This window comes from Psammomys obesus, unplaced genomic scaffold (assembly GCF_907164565.1).
Source record: "Psammomys obesus unplaced genomic scaffold, mPsaObe1.curated_primary_1811, whole genome shotgun sequence".
NCBI classification, from domain to species: Eukaryota; Metazoa; Chordata; class Mammalia; order Rodentia; family Muridae; genus Psammomys; species Psammomys obesus.
Window position 1 is genome coordinate 9,292,476 of NW_026590809.1, and position 16,576 is coordinate 9,309,051.

At 42.7% G+C, this 16,576-nt stretch overlaps 1 protein-coding gene across 1 annotated transcript in view; it reads left to right on the forward strand.

The window, feature by feature from the left end:
- Positions 1–2,766: 2,766 nt before the first annotated feature.
- The window catches only part of Snx27 (sorting nexin 27), a 70,969-nt gene continuing 57,159 nt past the window's right edge, over positions 2,767–16,576 (forward strand). Inside the window, exon 1 of the mRNA XM_055609046.1 lies at positions 2,767–3,178. Coding sequence (XP_055465021.1) covers positions 2,874–3,178 — 305 coding nt within the window. The 5' untranslated portion in view covers positions 2,767–2,873. The remainder of the gene's footprint in view (positions 3,179–16,576) is intronic.

Genomic DNA, 16,576 nt, shown 5'->3' on the forward strand with positions numbered 1-16,576 from the left:
TTTAATTCCAGCACTCAGGAGGTAGAGGCAGATGGATCTCTGAGTTCCAGGCCAGCCTGGGACACAGAGTCAGTACCAGGACAGTCAGAGCTACACAGAGAAACCCCGTCTCCAAAGCCAAGCAAACAACAACAACAGCAATAAAAAAGAAAAGGAGTAATGAGGAAAGCCTCTCTCCTACTGCTGTCCCCAGCCCAGCTGCTCAGCCTCCCTTCCTAGCAGCAGTCTAGGCTATCAGTTTCTTGTGAGCATTTCTAGACATGCAGAGTGGGGATGCTGCATGAAGGGCAGGTGCAGTTTTATGTTTGACTACAGACTATTGACTTTCTTGGCGTCTGGAGAGATCTCATTTATCGCTGTATCTCTCACCATTGTTAAAAAAAAAAAGCCTAGAACAGAATGTACATTCAGTTCGTATACATTGTGCCATCTGTGTGTGTGAGTGTGTACTGAAAAAAATATATATTGAAAAAAGGTTTCTTATAGCCCAGGCTCAGCTTGGGCCTAATATATAGCGGAGGATGATGACCTTCACCTTTTGCTCTCCTTAGGGCCTCTCTGATCTGAGTGCTGGGAGTGTATCACTACATGTTTACATGCTGTGAGGGATTTACGTAGGGGCTTCCTGCATGCTAGACAAGCTGTCTACAACTGGCTGACATCCGTAGCTTTAATTATTTATGTACATGGGTGCTTTGTTTGCATGTATGCCTGCATGTCAGAAGAGGGTATCAGATCCCATGTGTAAGCCACATGGTGGGAATTAAACCAGGACCTCTGGAAGAGCAGCCAGTGCTCTTAACCTCTGAGCCATCTCTCTAGTTATACCCTGCACCCCCCAGTATATTTTAATAAATAACAAATAAAGACAACTAGTTCTTTTTTTTTTTTTTTTTTTTTGAGAGAGAGAGAGAGAGTCTCACTATGTAGCTTGTCTCAACTCACAGAGGTTGGCTTGCCTCTACCTCCTGAGTGCTGGGATTAAAGATGAGGGCTTGGCAAAAACAACTGGTTCTTTCAACAAGTTATTTCCACCAGTATTCAATTCAAACCAAATGATTCATGTTCAAAACTGAATTTCACTTATGTTGATGCAAAGCTTATTTCACCGTTATCGTTTCAGTATTTGAAAACTGAGAGGCTTCATTAGCTTTGCTGTAAAATAAGGTCACTTTTATTCCTTCTGTTTATAATTCAATTTTTTTAACCTTCTATGTATGCTCTAACTGTAATTTTTCAGTGTCTTAATCCCTCTATTACTTCTTCTATTACCTGTACTCCTAAGAATTCTGTGCAGCTCCTAAAGTCTTTCAGGGGTTGTTTGTTGCTTTTACAAATTATCTGCTTCTTTTGGGTTCATGATTTTAGTTGTGTAACCTCTCCATGTATCTATTTATCTACAAAATAGGGGATGTGATAGCGCCGTGAGGAGCTAATGAGCTGCAGCTGTAAGTGCTTGGCACATGGTAATGTTGAGAAAGTAGTACTTCTACAAATCTTCTGCTAGACACCAAGAATTAAGACTCCTGGGTGATTATTCCCTGGTATTTCTCAGGGTTGTGGGGCTGTTAGCATGTGGCTTTGAGAGATGAAGTAATGTTTCCCTTCAGGACAAAGAGCAAGTTTTGCTTTACTCATTCTATAGAATGTCGGCATTTCCGAGTTGAGTGACTCAGGCTCTGACCCTTAAAGGGTCAGCATTCATCAGAGATCTTTATCTATGTGGTGTTTGGTGGCTAAGAACGGAAACAAGTTGAAGCTAATTCTGTTTCCTTTGTCTTTGATTTGTAGAACCTTGTGTATTCTACAACATCTACTAAACAGTAACAGATTAACTTGTGACCTCAGCAGTAGGGTGAAATCAAACACTAGACTGGAATAGTAATTTCTCAGATTGCCATTTTCATCATTTCTGTTCTTATTCTTTTTGCTGTCACCAGGCACTCAGCACATCATCGAGTTTATATTTTGGGAGGTAGCCAAAAACATCAATTGCCATGTTTTCAAAGAATTCTCTTGTGCAATTGGGAGAAATGAAATAAAAGCAACTTCAAAATTATTGCTAAATTGAAGTTATTGGCCACGTTAATATTTAGTTCTAGGTCACGGAGGCTGTTGTTTTCCTCCATACACGCCTTTTTGTTTGTCTGTGTACAGTTTTTGTGAAGTTGCAATACATAAAAAGAAAGTTGCAGAAGTAACTTGAGTTTTAAATCCTGCTACATAATTGTTGCTTGACTTTGGCCACCCTAAGGTTCCATTTCTTAACACATGAAATAAGGAACCGAATTCACGAACTGGTTGTATCACTCGGTTGCTGGGGCATAGTCCAAGATTAATATTACAAATGAGCGAGTAATTTAAAACTGCGATGAATCACAGACATCAACTAGTGGCCAGACGTAATCTCAGCACTCCGGAGGCAGAGTAGATGAATCTCTAAGTTCGAGGCCATCCTGGTCTACAAAGCTAGTTCAGGACAGCCAGAGCTGCACAGGGAAATCCTGCCTCGAAAAACAAATAAACAAAACAAGACATATCAAAACAAAATACAAAACAAAAACAAACTGCTCACCGTCTAACCAGGAAAACTAACAGAACCCAAGGCCCAATAAACCACAACTCCCAGAAGACATTGTTCCCGGGTACGTCATGCACCCCGCACGGAACTACATCACCCAGGAGGCCCCGCAGCGTCCAACCGTCCGCTTCCCCCGCCCCTGCACCCCTTTCCCCCGCAGCGCGGTGGCCGACCAGCTCCAGCAGTCGGCAGAGCGGGCGCGCGCCAGGGTCGCGCGGCTGCCGAAGGGGGCGGGCGCGCGCAGGAGGAGTGGAGGCGTAGGGGGGCGAGGGACCGCTCGCTTGCTCGCAAGATGGCGGACGAGGACGGGGAAGGGATTCACCCCTCAGCCCCTCACCGGAATGGAGGCGGCGGCGGGGGTTCTGGGCTCCACTGCGCCGGGAACGGCGGCGGGGGAAGCGGCGGCCCGCGGGTCGTGCGCATCGTCAAGTCTGAGTCCGGCTACGGCTTCAACGTGCGGGGCCAAGTGAGCGAGGGCGGGCAACTGCGGAGCATCAACGGGGAGCTGTACGCGCCGCTGCAGCATGTGAGCGCCGTGCTGCCCGGGGGGGCGGCCGACCGGGCCGGGGTGCGCAAGGGGGACCGCATCCTGGAGGTGTGAGTATCGCGGCCGCCACGCCCCGTCCTCCTACCCTGCCCCTGTCCTAGCCCGCACCCTGTCACCCAGGCCGCATCTCCCCCAGTTGGCGAGCCTGCTGCGACCCTCGCCCCCCGTGGGCCTCCGCGGCCCGTCTTGGGCCCCTCTTGCTTTCCTGGCGTATCCGGTTTCTGCCTCTGCCCCACCATCCCAATGCTCTCCCCGCTGTTCCCATACCGCTTTGCAGTTCTCGACCCCTTTGCCTTCTCTTACGGCATGCAGCTTTCTGCCCCTTTCTGACGGAGTCTCCTTTTCAACCTAGCCAGTACTGTGTCCTCCCCAAGTTCTCATCTTCAGCATCATAGTTTCCTGGTCTCTCTGCCACACCCCTCAGACTCTGTGGACTGTCCCTTCTGCCCTCTAGACCCGGTAGGACCTGTCTGGGGTCAGCTCCTTTTCCTCTGGAGGTATCATCTCTCCCCACCTTAACCCCCCCTCCTTAGTTACTGCCCGTTATGGTTAAGCACACCGACATTTTTGAATACACCGCTTGGCCTTTCCTTCCCTCTTCTTTGTAGTCATACCACCTCGAGTATACCTTATCATCTCATGCGTTTTTGCGGGGAGGGGTTGACAGTAGTATTTCTTCTGATTCTGATACCGCAACCTGATTTTCAATCTGGCTTCTCCATGGCCGTAGTCCTCCTAGTGCACCCCTTTCTGGCTCCCTGACTTCCCACGTGCACCACTCCTTACACTCCTGAGTTCTGTTTATGATAGTGCTCTCCCAGCTCCTACTTCCCCCAAACTGCAATCGCCTTAGGTCTTTGCCCGCTCCATTTTCCTTCTGCTCCGTGCTGTTGCAATCCTACACTTATCTTATTTGTTCCTCTACATAGCTTTCCCTTCTCTTTTTAAGGCCCCCTCTGCTGTTGCAACCCACCTTCTGTTGCAGTCTTCCTTCGGCCTCACGTGTCCCCACCGCAACTCCTGAAGCTCTTAGGACGTTGCCTTGTCTTGGCGGTTTTCCCGCAGACCTCCAGGGCCTGTGCTGTGTTCGGGATTTAGTACTCTGTACTAAATTTGTATGGCGGTTGTTGGTTGACTTGTAGGTCCTGCATGCTCTCATTGTCTCCATTCTCCTTCAACCCTGTATTTCTCTCCTTACTGCGTCTGTGCTGTGTCTGCCACTACCACCAACACTCACGTGGGCTCTCTTCTTCCATAATGGGAATTTTTTTCTTTTTAAACATTTCATTTTAATTGTAATTTCCACGGCTGCCTGTTTTTCATTTTGTCAAAGAGATTCACTTAAGGTACTTACCGGCTCTTGAAAGTCTGTTCTTGTAGAGGAGTCCACCCCCTCCTTTTTTTTTTTTTTTTCCCCCATTTTTGTGCCCATTACTTTTACTCTATAGAATCATTCATTTTGTTTCCTCATCTTTTCCACATCTAGCTAAGTAATGCTTGTGTTTGGAGAGCTTGTACATTTCTGACCTGTCTGGGAATAGATGCTTGTTGTTTTTTTTTTTTTGTTTGTTTGTTTGTTTGTTTTGTTTTTTTATTACTATATCACAAACTTTTTTTTTTTCGAGACAGGGTTTCTCCATGTAGCCTTGGCTGTACAGACTATTTTCTAATGTTTTCTGGCAGTATATTCTCAGTCTTTGTGGGGAGCATTAAGATACTGAATACAATATTGACTTTTTGATGGATACCTAGGCATTTATTTTCTAGATAACTCAAAATCTGTGGCTGATCATTCCTTCGGATAGAAACTTTCAGAGTTGTCATTTTGCTTTCCTTTTGGAAAGTAACACTGATTCAGCTCTTTATTGTTAGATTTAAAATATATAAAGTTCTAAGTCCTTTGCTGTATGGGATCCAAAGCAGTGACACTACGGCCTGTGCCCTCTGCCATGAGTGCATAAGCAGCAGACATAGTTGGTGAGTGTTTGCCTTTACTGTAGTCTGCAGCAGAGAGCCCAGCTGAACACTGGTCATTGGCGAGAAGGTGTGAGTGATCCTGTGACTCTTGTGAGAAGGCTTTGCCTAGGAAGTAGAAGCTAATGTTTTTGGTGGTGAGAGGAATTTTTGTCATTTTTGTTGGCAGGAGAAAGAAACACTGCCTAGACAAATTCTCTCTGGAAGGTTGGTGATGATAGAAAATCTTCATGTTACTGGTTTTATACCCTTCCACCTGTTTATATTCTGATTCTAAATTCTTTTTCAAAATTCAAAATTTTTGAAATTTCTATAATACTGTTATAGAAGTAGTAGAAGTAGCAGTTCTAAACTAGTTGATGACTCATGAGGCCTCAGTATGGTTTTTTCCCCTTCCTTTTCTCCCTCCCTCCCTCTCTCTAGACTTTCAAGTAAGAGGAGAAAAATCAGCTACTAACTTCACTTTAGGGATTTTTTATTTACTTGAGGCAGGATATCATGTAGCTCAGGCTGGCTTCAAACTATATGTAGCTTAGGAAGACCTTGAACTTCTGGTCATCCTCCTTCCACTTGCTGAGTCCTGGGATCACAGGCATATAGCACTTTGCTGGGTCTGTGTGCTGTTGAGGATGGAACTCAGGGATTTAGGGCGTCTACCAACTGAAAGACATCTCCAGCCTGAGCTTTCCGTTTATCTCATCCAAGTTGTCAAGTTAGCCTCCCACTTATCCCAAGGAAGCTTTTCATGTTGATGCAATTCCAGGTGGTGGGGTCTGAGTTAGGAATAGATGATTGTCACTGTGTCACTTTATCATTGTACGAAGTCACAGGCAGGTGTCTGGACCTCAAATTGAGGTTTGAGATTTCTCCCTGTTTAAACGCCTTTCCCTATGTAGGGATAGCTTCTATCCCAGGGTTCATGTTGCCGTTGTTTGGACAACTGGTAGAAGTGTGGGCACAGTAACTGAGACTGAGGTGAATGTAGACTTGGACATCATAAGAGGATCTGTTTCTGTGTGTTGCTCTTTGAGTCAGCTGACCAAGGCTCACTGAATCCTCAGATATTGTTCAACTCAGCTGGAGCCAGTATTGGCCACTTTCTCTTTCCCTTCAAGGCTGGCTAGACTTTGACTGGTTTAAGAGAGTCATGTTGCAGGGCTTGGTACTGCAGTGTGAAGAAGCCCTCTGGGCTCTAAATTTTACTACAGATGGAAAGTTTTCTTGACTGACAATGTTCGTTTCCACCTTGTAATTTCTCCTAGTGGAAAGTGTACTGCATGTCTTCCCTTTGATGTGCATGTACCTTGAGGCCAGTGTGTGGAAGATGCTTTCAACAAATAGAACCAAAATAAATATATCTTTGCACTAATTATATAGTATGTGAAATAACTGACTTCAGGTTAATTTCTGCAAGGTTAAGTAGGTCTGAAGGCATTTGCTCTCTTGAGAGCTGCTGTTAGGGGAGTAGTTGTGCTCAGGGAGCATGGAACCACCTACAGGTTGGCCTTTTTTTTTTTTTTTTTTTTGGCTAGATACTGTCATCTTTGCACAGGACACATTTTGAGGAGTTAGTTCTCTAAGTTAGGGCAAATTCTTATGTCTTTACCTCTTCTCTCCCTATACAGTGGCTGGGGTTACAGCCATTTTCACCAGTGTATCTAGTTTTTAGGTGGGTTCCAGGAATAGAGCTCAGTGGCAGGCTTGCACAGCAAGCACTTTTACCTGCCAGACCTGCTCTGAAGAGTGAATTTCAAGCATAGACCCTTAGGGTTGGCTTGTAAGCATTTAAAATCATGATGTATTTATGTTAGTGAGAGAGTATATGCTTTCCTTCTTAGTAGCTAACTAATAGTATACCCATCAGCTTTTCCTTGTTAAGATTAAAGCATAAGATAAATTATGTTAAGCAGTTTTGTTTATTGAGGGTCATTTTGTTTTATTTCATGTGAATGTTTGCAAATCATTGAAGAGTGATAAGTATTTTTGCAGTCAAGTGAGTCATGAGACATTGACTGTGGAGTATCTTCTCAAGAACCTTTAAGAAAAATTGACTGACTTCTCTTTAGCTCACATTTTCCAGGTAGACTTGGAAAATAATGCTTGAAATGATTGTTGAGCAAAGGGAATGATTGTGGCAAAGTTCTTCTTACACTTTGGTATTCACAGTAATCCCTTGGGGGTGCTAGCCAGAAACACAGATTTGCAGGTACGCTCTTTAACAGCTGTGATTCAGTGAGTCTTACATAAGGTGAGAAATCTTTGTCAGTCCCTTGCCGGGTTAGGGAATGTAACTCACATGCTAAGTCACATTCCCAGAAGAGCATGATAGTTATGGTCTATTCTGCATTGTTCTGAGCCCGTTGTGGGTTATCATCATTATACTGGGAACCATTAGCTCGAACTTTGCTAGCACATAGTGACTTATTAAGCTCCTGAATTCCAAACTAAGGTGAAGTCAGTTCCTCACCAAATAGTCTGCCCAGTAAGTAAGTTGTACTTACTTGAGTGGATCTTGCTGTTGTCCTGCAGCAACAGTGTACAGGTAAGCGACAGAGGAACGGCGATAGTCATTGTGTTGTGGTGCAGTGAGTATGGTTACAGTTGGCAATACAGTGTGGATGCATATGAGCTTTAGGACCGCCTTCAGTGGGGGAGTTTAAAGCTCCTCAGGCCAGGGACCGTGTTAACTATTAGCTTTATTGAATTCCTAGCCAAATGTGTAGTGGCACCTGGGTTTTCTTCAGTGATACTAGTTGAGTGGATTTGGTTAGCAGTAAAATTATCCCTGGTTTGTGAGAGAAAAGAGAGCTGCATTCAGTTACAGACAGAATTAAATCCAGGTCATTCGATTCTTTCCCATTTTAAAAGTTTGTTTTGGTTATTGACTGTTAACAGTTACCTTCCTTAATTTTTATTTATTCTCTGGAAGTTTCACATGTGTATATAATGTCTCTTGATCCTATATCTCCCACAACTTTCCCTTCCAACTCTCCTAAGGGTACCCCTGTGATACCTTCCCAACTTCATGTCCTCCTTCCATAATGAATTAATTAGATAATTTCTAAACCACTCAGTCCAATTAGTGCTGTCCATATGGGTATGGATGTAGGTCACCCACAAGGGCGTGGGGAACCTCCCGCTGGCCATACTCTAAAGGAAAGTAACTTTCTCCCTCAGCAGCAGCCATGAACAGCCACAGCTGGGTAGAGTCTCTGGGTAGTCAGCTATTCTTTTTTTGTGTGTTAGTTTTTCAAGAAGGGGTTTCCCCACGTAATCCTGGCTATTCTGGAACTCTCTGAAGACCGGACTGGCCTTAATCTTACAGAGATCTGTCTGCCTCTGCCTCCCAAGTGCTAGGATGAAAGGCCTGCCTCACCATTGCCTGGCCTAGTCAGCTGTTCTTGATGGTAACTAGTTACTTGAAATCAAGTTACATTTCTGTAAAAATGATAGCGTTGAACTTTTTATTTGTGATTGGTGACATACATTTTTATTTATTCTTTATCTCATGTTGTTAATTTGGATGAGAGGCTGGTGTTGCTAAAGCAAGCCTCCTTTGCCCCTGTTATTGCAGGCTTTTCTGTGTTGCCAGCAAAGGGAACATAACAATCATACTTGTTACTTAAAGTCTCATGTAATGAGGTTACAAAAAATAATAAACTTGAAAGTATTACCTACCTTCAGAAATCACTTTATGGGTTGCTGTGACCAAGAAAAGAACTTTCAGGGGGTTTGGTACATGCCTTTAATCTCAGCACTTTGGAAGCTAAGGCAGGCTGATCTCCTTGAGTTTGAGACCAGCCCGGGCTGTAGAGTGAGTTCCAGGCTAGCCAAGGCTACACAGAGAAACCCAGTCTAAACCACTCCACTCTGCTCCCAAAAAGACTTTGATTAGTTGCATAAGGGCTAGTTTTTAATTTGTGGCAGTTATCTTTTCAGCCAACACTAGTTTATTAGTTAATTTTAGTTTGTTTTAGGTGAGGGCTTGTTATTGCCCTCTCATGGATAAGTAATTTAGAAGCTAAGTCTCAGTGGGAATAAGTCTTATGAAATGGTAGATATTTAGAGCAACACTTTAATTTATAACAACAAAGTGCTTTAAGAACAGAATCTGTGGTGAGATTATTCATTAGATATGTCATTAGATGATGACGTTGCTGTCAAAGACTATTGTAGTGTAACTTAGAGCCAGCTAGGTTCATTCTGTTCAGATGGCCAAAAACAAACTGTAGGCAGTGTTAAAAGCTTTTTTTAAAAAAAAGCCAGGCCTGGCAGTGGTGGCTTGGGAGTCAGAGGCAGGCATATCTCTGTGAGTTCGAGGCCAACCTGGTCTACAGAGTGAGTTCCAGGACATCCAGGGTTACATAGAGAAACCCTGTCTCGAAAAACCAACCAACCAACCAAAAAACCCATTTTCAGAAACTTACAGGGAGGCTTGTATTCCTAGCACTCAGAAGGCTGAGGTAAGTGGATCATGAGTTTTAGACCAGCCTGTGCTACATAGATCTTAACTCAAAAACAAAACAACCAAAAAATAAAACAGAAAACCAAAATTGCAGTAACTTTTACAACTCATTGTATACACAAACCAACACTAACAGCATCACGTGCCAATCAAACCACCATCAAAGTAAGTTTCACTAAAACTATTTACTTTTTTTTTTGGTACAGTGGTCAGGTTTTTACTACTTTTTTAAAGCGATGTCTTTAAAAATTTATTTTATTAGTAATGTGTGTATGTATGCATAAGTGCATATATATGTATGCACATACATGTCCACGTGTGCTGCAACGTCTGTGGAGGTCAGAAGAGAACTGTGGAGTCCATATTCTCTCTCTCTCTACCTTTATGTAGGATCTGGGGCTGGAACTGAGGGCAGGCTTTCCAGGCAAAGGCATTTCCCAGTAAGCCATCATCTTGCCAGCCCACTGTTCACTATTTGGGTTTTGTTGTTTGGGTTGTGTCAGTGCTCTGAAAGCAGTGATTTGTTCATCCTGAGGATGCTGGGCCTCATATGCTAGGCAGATACCACCTGTGAGCGTATCTCCAGCCCTAAACATAATGATTTAAACACTTTTGTCTCCTGTTGGCCCACTATTAATTCATGTTGATGGGTTCCACTGTTAGGCACAAACCATAAGTCAGGTATCACTAGGCTTGTGAGTCAGTATGCCTGGCTTTCTGCCCTTGAGAAGCTTGCTTTGAGTGGAGGAGGTACTAGAAACAGTTTACTCTGTGAACAGCAAAATGAAGTAATGGAGGTGAATGGGAAACAGGTGAATGGAATTTAGAGGAAAGCGTGGATATGCTTAAGAAGATTGATAGTTTATAGAAAACTTCAATATAATTAAAAAATATGTGTATTGTGAGAACAAGACAGTCAGTGTGAGCATGCGTGTATGCATGCCTGTGTGTGGGTCAGAGGGCAACTTTCAGGAGTAAGTTTTCTCCTTTCTCCATGGCTTCTTGGGATTGAAATCAGGGTGTTAGGCTTTGGAGCCAATGACTTTTTCCCCTTGAGTCTTCCCACTGGCTTCTACTGGCTTTTCTGAGATGGAAGGACAAGAGTAATTTCAGTGGTATAGAAGGAGGAAGGGTTTCATATGGTGAGGGTTTGACCAAAGAGAGGAAGATGCAAGAGGTACTTAGGATTAGGACCCTCAAGTCGCTAATCGGTTAGTGCCATAGAAGAGGGAAAGGATGGTTATAAGGAGATACAGAAAGGCCTTGAAAGCTGCGCCAAGTTTGGGTTTTTTTTCCCTCTGAAACAGGGTTTCTCTGTGTAGCCCTAACAGTCCTAGAATTCGTTCTGTAGACTCAGGGGTCTGCTGCCTCTGCTGGGATTAAATGTGGGTGCCACCACTACCAGGCTAACAAGTTTGGATTTGTTTTTCTTACATGCTAGGAATATAATTGTATATATATTTGTACCCATACTTTCCTATAAATTTTGTTTATTTGGTTGAATACGTTTCTACAAAGTAGAAAAATTGCTATTATAATGAAAAGGATTTCAGACCATTTTTTTCACTTTTCTGTATATAAAAGGGAATGAAGGGGCTGGAGAGATGGTTCAGAGGTTAAGAGCACTGGCTGCTCTCCCAGAGGTCCTGAGTTCAATTCCCAGCAACCACATGGTGGCTCACAACCATCTATAATGAGATCTGGTACGCTCTTCTGATGTGAAGGCATACATGCAGATATTGTATACATAATAAATAAATAAATTAAAAAAAAGGGAATGAAGAGCAATGAAGCTCTGACACCCAGCGCTAGGACCAGCAGATAAGAAGCCACTATTCATTTGTTTCCACACTTTCAAACCAGCTTCTGGAATGTCTGTTTCTTGTCTCCTTATGTTGTAAATGATTGTGCTAATGCGTATCGCTATATTTATAGCATTTTCATCCTTACGTGCTGCAGGCCCTAACAATGCTGCCTTGTTTGAGATTATTTTCTGTCTCTCTGGTTGGAAGATAGCACTCTGAATTTAGATCCTTTTTGTTGGTGATGTTGGAGACATGGTTCAGGGGCTTAGAGCAGTAGCTTCCCCCCCCCCCCCCCCCCCAGGACCAGAGTTCAGTTCCCAGCACCCACATGACAGCTCACAACCATTTGTAACTCCAGCTCCTGGAAACCTAATACCCACTTGTGGCTTCAGGGCACACACAGAGACACACACCTTTACACCTCCATGAAAATAAATCTTAAATCTTTTATTTTGGTATTATAGCTTGTGGGGAGTTGAGGTGACTAGAGACAAAAAGTTAATATGGTATTGAAATGTATACTGAAGTCTGTCTTCAACATGAAAAAGGTGAATTTTTGCCATTTCATGTCAGGAATGGGACAAGATGCTATTAGCTCGATGTGTGTGTGTCATCTTTTACTTACTGCCCCTGTTTGCTAAGTGAGGATCTCCTCACTGGAGGAGATGTACCCATCATTGAGTGTTGGAGTTTCTGAATGAGGCACTGTGTTTGAGAGTCCTTATGTTCTTCCTCCAGTGAACTTTTATTATTATGAAAATGTTCTGTTTTGTTTTTGACAGTAGCCCAGATGTAGCCCAGACTGGCCTCTAACTTAGCTGAACCTGTTCTGTGTCTGTCTCTCTGTCTTTGTCTCTTTCTCTCTCTCTCTCTCTCTTTCCTGCCTCTGTCTCCTGAGTGCTGGGATTAAAGGCTTGGGCTACCACACTGGCCTGGTCTTGAACTCTTGATTCTCCTGCTTTCATCCCAAGTGTTACCACATCAGCTTTGTTTTATTAGGTTGCCCAAGCTGATATCAAACTTGCTGTGTAGCCAGGGTGACTATCCTCAATGTTCTCCCATCTCCACCCTCTGAGTGCTGGGATTCAGGCATGTGCCATCATGCCCAGTGGAGAAATGTTTTTTTAAAAAATGTTTTGTTTTTGCTTAAGCTATTTGAAACTTGTTTTTTTTGTTTGTTTGTTTGTTTTGTTTTGTGTTGAGGTGAAACCCACAGTCTCTGCATGTTAAAGCACTCAAATTCTATTGAGCTATACCCCTAACTTTAGCCAAATGTGATAGGTTTGTGTATCTGACTTCAGATCAAGACCAGACCAAAAAAAAAAAAAAAAAAAAAAAAAAAAGGTATGTATTCTATGGACTCAACACCCAAGTGATTCACTTCCCTTTTGAAAAGTACAGAGTCCCCTGTAGTAGTTAGCTGCTTTCAGCCTGGCTGTTACAGAACTGTTTAACAAAAATAATAAGGAAATTTCCTCTTAATACAGCAGAAATTTAGTAAGTATGTATCTTTCTAGGTTTAGTTATATGCTATATTTCTAAAATTGGGAGGCGGACTGAATATTTGAAGTTTGTGGAAGATATGACACCCTAGGAACATTTGGAAACACACTTCTTTTGCTAGATGACTCATCTACACAATGTGCAAGGTGTTTGTCTACTGAATATACTAGAGGGTTATACGAAATATATTTTGTTATAGACGTAAAATATACATTATATAACATATACTATATTTATATTATATACTGTAATTAAAAGATGATGTTTAATTTTAGGAGCAATCAGCCTTTGGGGCTGGAGAGATGGCTCAGTGTATAAGAACACTTACTGCTCTTGCAGAAGACGAAGGTTCAGTTCCCAGCATCACATTGCAAGGTCTCACAACCATCTGGGACTCAAGCTCCAGGGGATCTGTTGCCCTCTTCTAGACCTCTTGGACACATACACATACACAAACATGTATGTAAACAGATCTTCAAGCCAAGTGAAAAATTAATCCCAACCCTCAGGAGGCAGAGGCAGGTGAATCTTTGTGAGTTTGAGGCCAGTCTAGTCTACAGAGCAAGTTCTAGTACATCCAGGGCTACAGAGAGAGACCCTGTCTCAAACAAAAAATTAAAAATAAGCCCTCAACTGCTGAGCCATGTCGTCAGCTCTGGAATTTTGCATTCTAACAGAGGGAGATGAACAAGTTAGGTTTTATTGTTGATAACAATGGTCATGTTGGCTTCACAGACAATTGCCAAACTTTTTTTCTAAATAGCTTGATTATATTTGTATAGTCTGAAAAATATCTTAAAGCCTCATATTTCCTGAATGACAGATATGATTCATTTTCCAAAAATATATCTGCCTGAATAGATTGTAAACTGATTGCCTTGTAATTACAGATTTAAGGAACTTTTCATTCTTTCCTAAGCATTCTTTCCTCTTGTTTGTTCTGGCTAGAGGTGTTAAGTAGGAAAAAAGGGGAGCTTTCTGTACTTCCTTTGCCTCAGGCAGATGCTTTGAGAGAACACACAGCCACAGGTAAAGCCGCATTGGGCCACGTTATTTTTCCTTCGCTTGGGAGCATCAGGTGCTGGCCCATACACGGTTTGTGAGCTTTGCCAGGGCCAATTTTTACTGTTGCCCAGTGTCAATTTTCTGCATGGAAATACTTTTTGTTGTTTTTGTTTCATTTTGTATTTTGAAACAGGGCCTCTCTTTGTAGTCCTGGTTGTCCTGGAACTCACTATATAGACCAGGTTGGCCTAGAACTTAGAGACCTGCCTCTGCCCCCTGCAGTGCTGAGATTAAAGGTGTGTGCCACCATGTCTGTTGGGAAATGCTTTAAAAGTATTGATAAGGGCTAGAGAGATGGCTTAGTGGTTAGGGGCACTGGCTGCTTTTGCAGAGGATCCTGCACCCACATGGTGGCTTACAACTGTTTAAGTCCAGTTTTAGGGGATTGAACACTCTCTTCTGGCCTCTGTGATGCAAATTGCATACATATATGTAGGCAAACTACTCATACAATTAAAATAAAATTAAAAGTAAAAAGTAAAAATATTGATAAGGGCTGAAGAGATGGATTAGTGATAAGAGCATTTGCTTTGCAATCAGAGAACCAGGGTTTAGATCTTAATCACAGAAGTTCACCTGCTTCTGCCTCTTGAGTGCTAGAATGAAAGGCATGTGCCACCTGGCATGCCTGGCTTTGTTTTAGTTTTGTTTTTAATGTGTGTTTTGGGAATCCAACTCAGATCTTCATGCTTGTGAGTCAAGCACTTTACTGACCAAGATAATTAATTCCTGGGCATTAGTTCATTTTTTAACTTATTTGTGTGTGGCTGGGGTGTGTGTGCCTGCACTATGGTATGCCGCAATGATCATGTGGAGGCCCAAGGACAGTTTTCAGGAGCTGGTTCTTTCCTTCCACTGTGTTGGTTCTGGATATTGAACTCAGGTTGTCAGCCTTGCAGCAAGTACCTTTTCCTGATCAGCCGTCTTGCTGGCTTCCTAGTAACATTTTTAATTATTTATGTTTAGTGTATGGGTGTTTTGCCTGCATATATGTGTGTGCACCATGGGCATGCCTGGTGCCCTAGGAGTCCAGGAGAGGCAGTAGGGTCCTTTAGGACTGAAGTTACAGTCAGTTTTGTATCTCCATGTGGTTCTGGGAATCAAACACAGGTTCTGGGAGAGCAGCAAGTACTCTTAACCACTGAGCCATCTCTCCAGGTGCTGCTGCTGCTGCTGCTTCTTCCTTCTTCTTTCTTTGTTTTCCTCCCCCCCCCCCTTCTTCTTTCTTTTTTGAGATAGTGTTTCTCTATAGCTTGGGCTGTCCTGGAACTCATTCTGTAAATCAAGCTGGCCTTGAACTCAGAGATATGCCTGCTTCTGCGTCCCCAGTGCTGGGATCAAAGGTGTATGCCACCATGCCCAGCTCATTTTATGCCTTTTTATGGCAGAAATATTTGATATTTATAATCATAGTAAATAATTCTTTTGATTTTAAATGTATAGGAACCTATCATCTGTTTTTTGCATTCGAAACAAGTTTTTTCCATGCTTACATATAATCATGTTAAATATTTGAAAAACTAGCTTATTCTTACTTTATACGTTTGAGTGTTTCCTTCCATGTGTGTATGTGCACTGTGTGTATGCCTGCCACCATGGAATCCAGAAGAGGGCGTCCGAGCCCCGGGAGCTGGAGTTACAAACACTCTTAAGTCTCCATGTGGGTGCTGGGAATGGAGTCTGGGTCCTCTAGAAGAGCATCAAGTGCTCTTAACTGCTGAGCTATTTCTCTTTCAATTTTTTGGTAGAGATTTGGGCTGTTTTTTTCAGTTTTGGAACATTGTAAATAAAGCTGCAGTGAACTGTTCACCTATAGTCATTTGGCCATATTTTTTTCTCGTGGGTAAAGATAAGAGTGGAATTGATGGATTCTGTAGTAGTGGCAGCACAAGAAATGAATACTCTTTTATGTTCTTATCAGCAGTGCATGAGAATTCCAGTTGTCCCACATCTTTGGCAAAACTCTGTGTCTTTTGTGTGTCTGTTTCAGTTTGCAAGCCTGTCCATGCTCATGCAGAGGCCATGTGAAGATGTTAGAGATCTTACCCTATTTTTCTGTGTGTTACTTACTCTTTTGGGACAGTCTCTCACAGAACCCGAAGTTTGACCTTTCAGCTAGGCTGGCTGCCAGGAAGCTTTTGGGACCCACCTGTCTGCATCCTCCATGACTGGAATTATAGACATTTGCAGCCATGCCTGACTGTTTACATGGATGCTGGGATTTGAACTCAGGTCCTTATGATTATATAGCAAGTGCTATTACCCACTGAACCATCTTCCTAGTGTTCTTGTCACTTTTTAAAATTTAGGCTCTTCTGGTGGCACATTGCCATTGTGTTTCAGTGTATGAAGCTGAAAAGCATTGTATTACTTACAATTATGTGAGTTTATTGTCTGCTTTTAGTCTGAGGACTAGTTGCCATTTAATCACTCTTGCCTGTCACAAGGAGTCAAATAGATTGTGTAGAAATAGCTTCTTTTCCTGGTGTATATAGAAGTTTGCTTTGTTACATTTCTATTCAAACCTTCTTTCATTATGTTCACCTTCCTTCAGAAATAGGGTAGATATCCTGACTATTTAGAACTTCTCTCCTGCTTCTGGAAATGTTTAAATCAGCTTTGTAATTTCCTCAGCT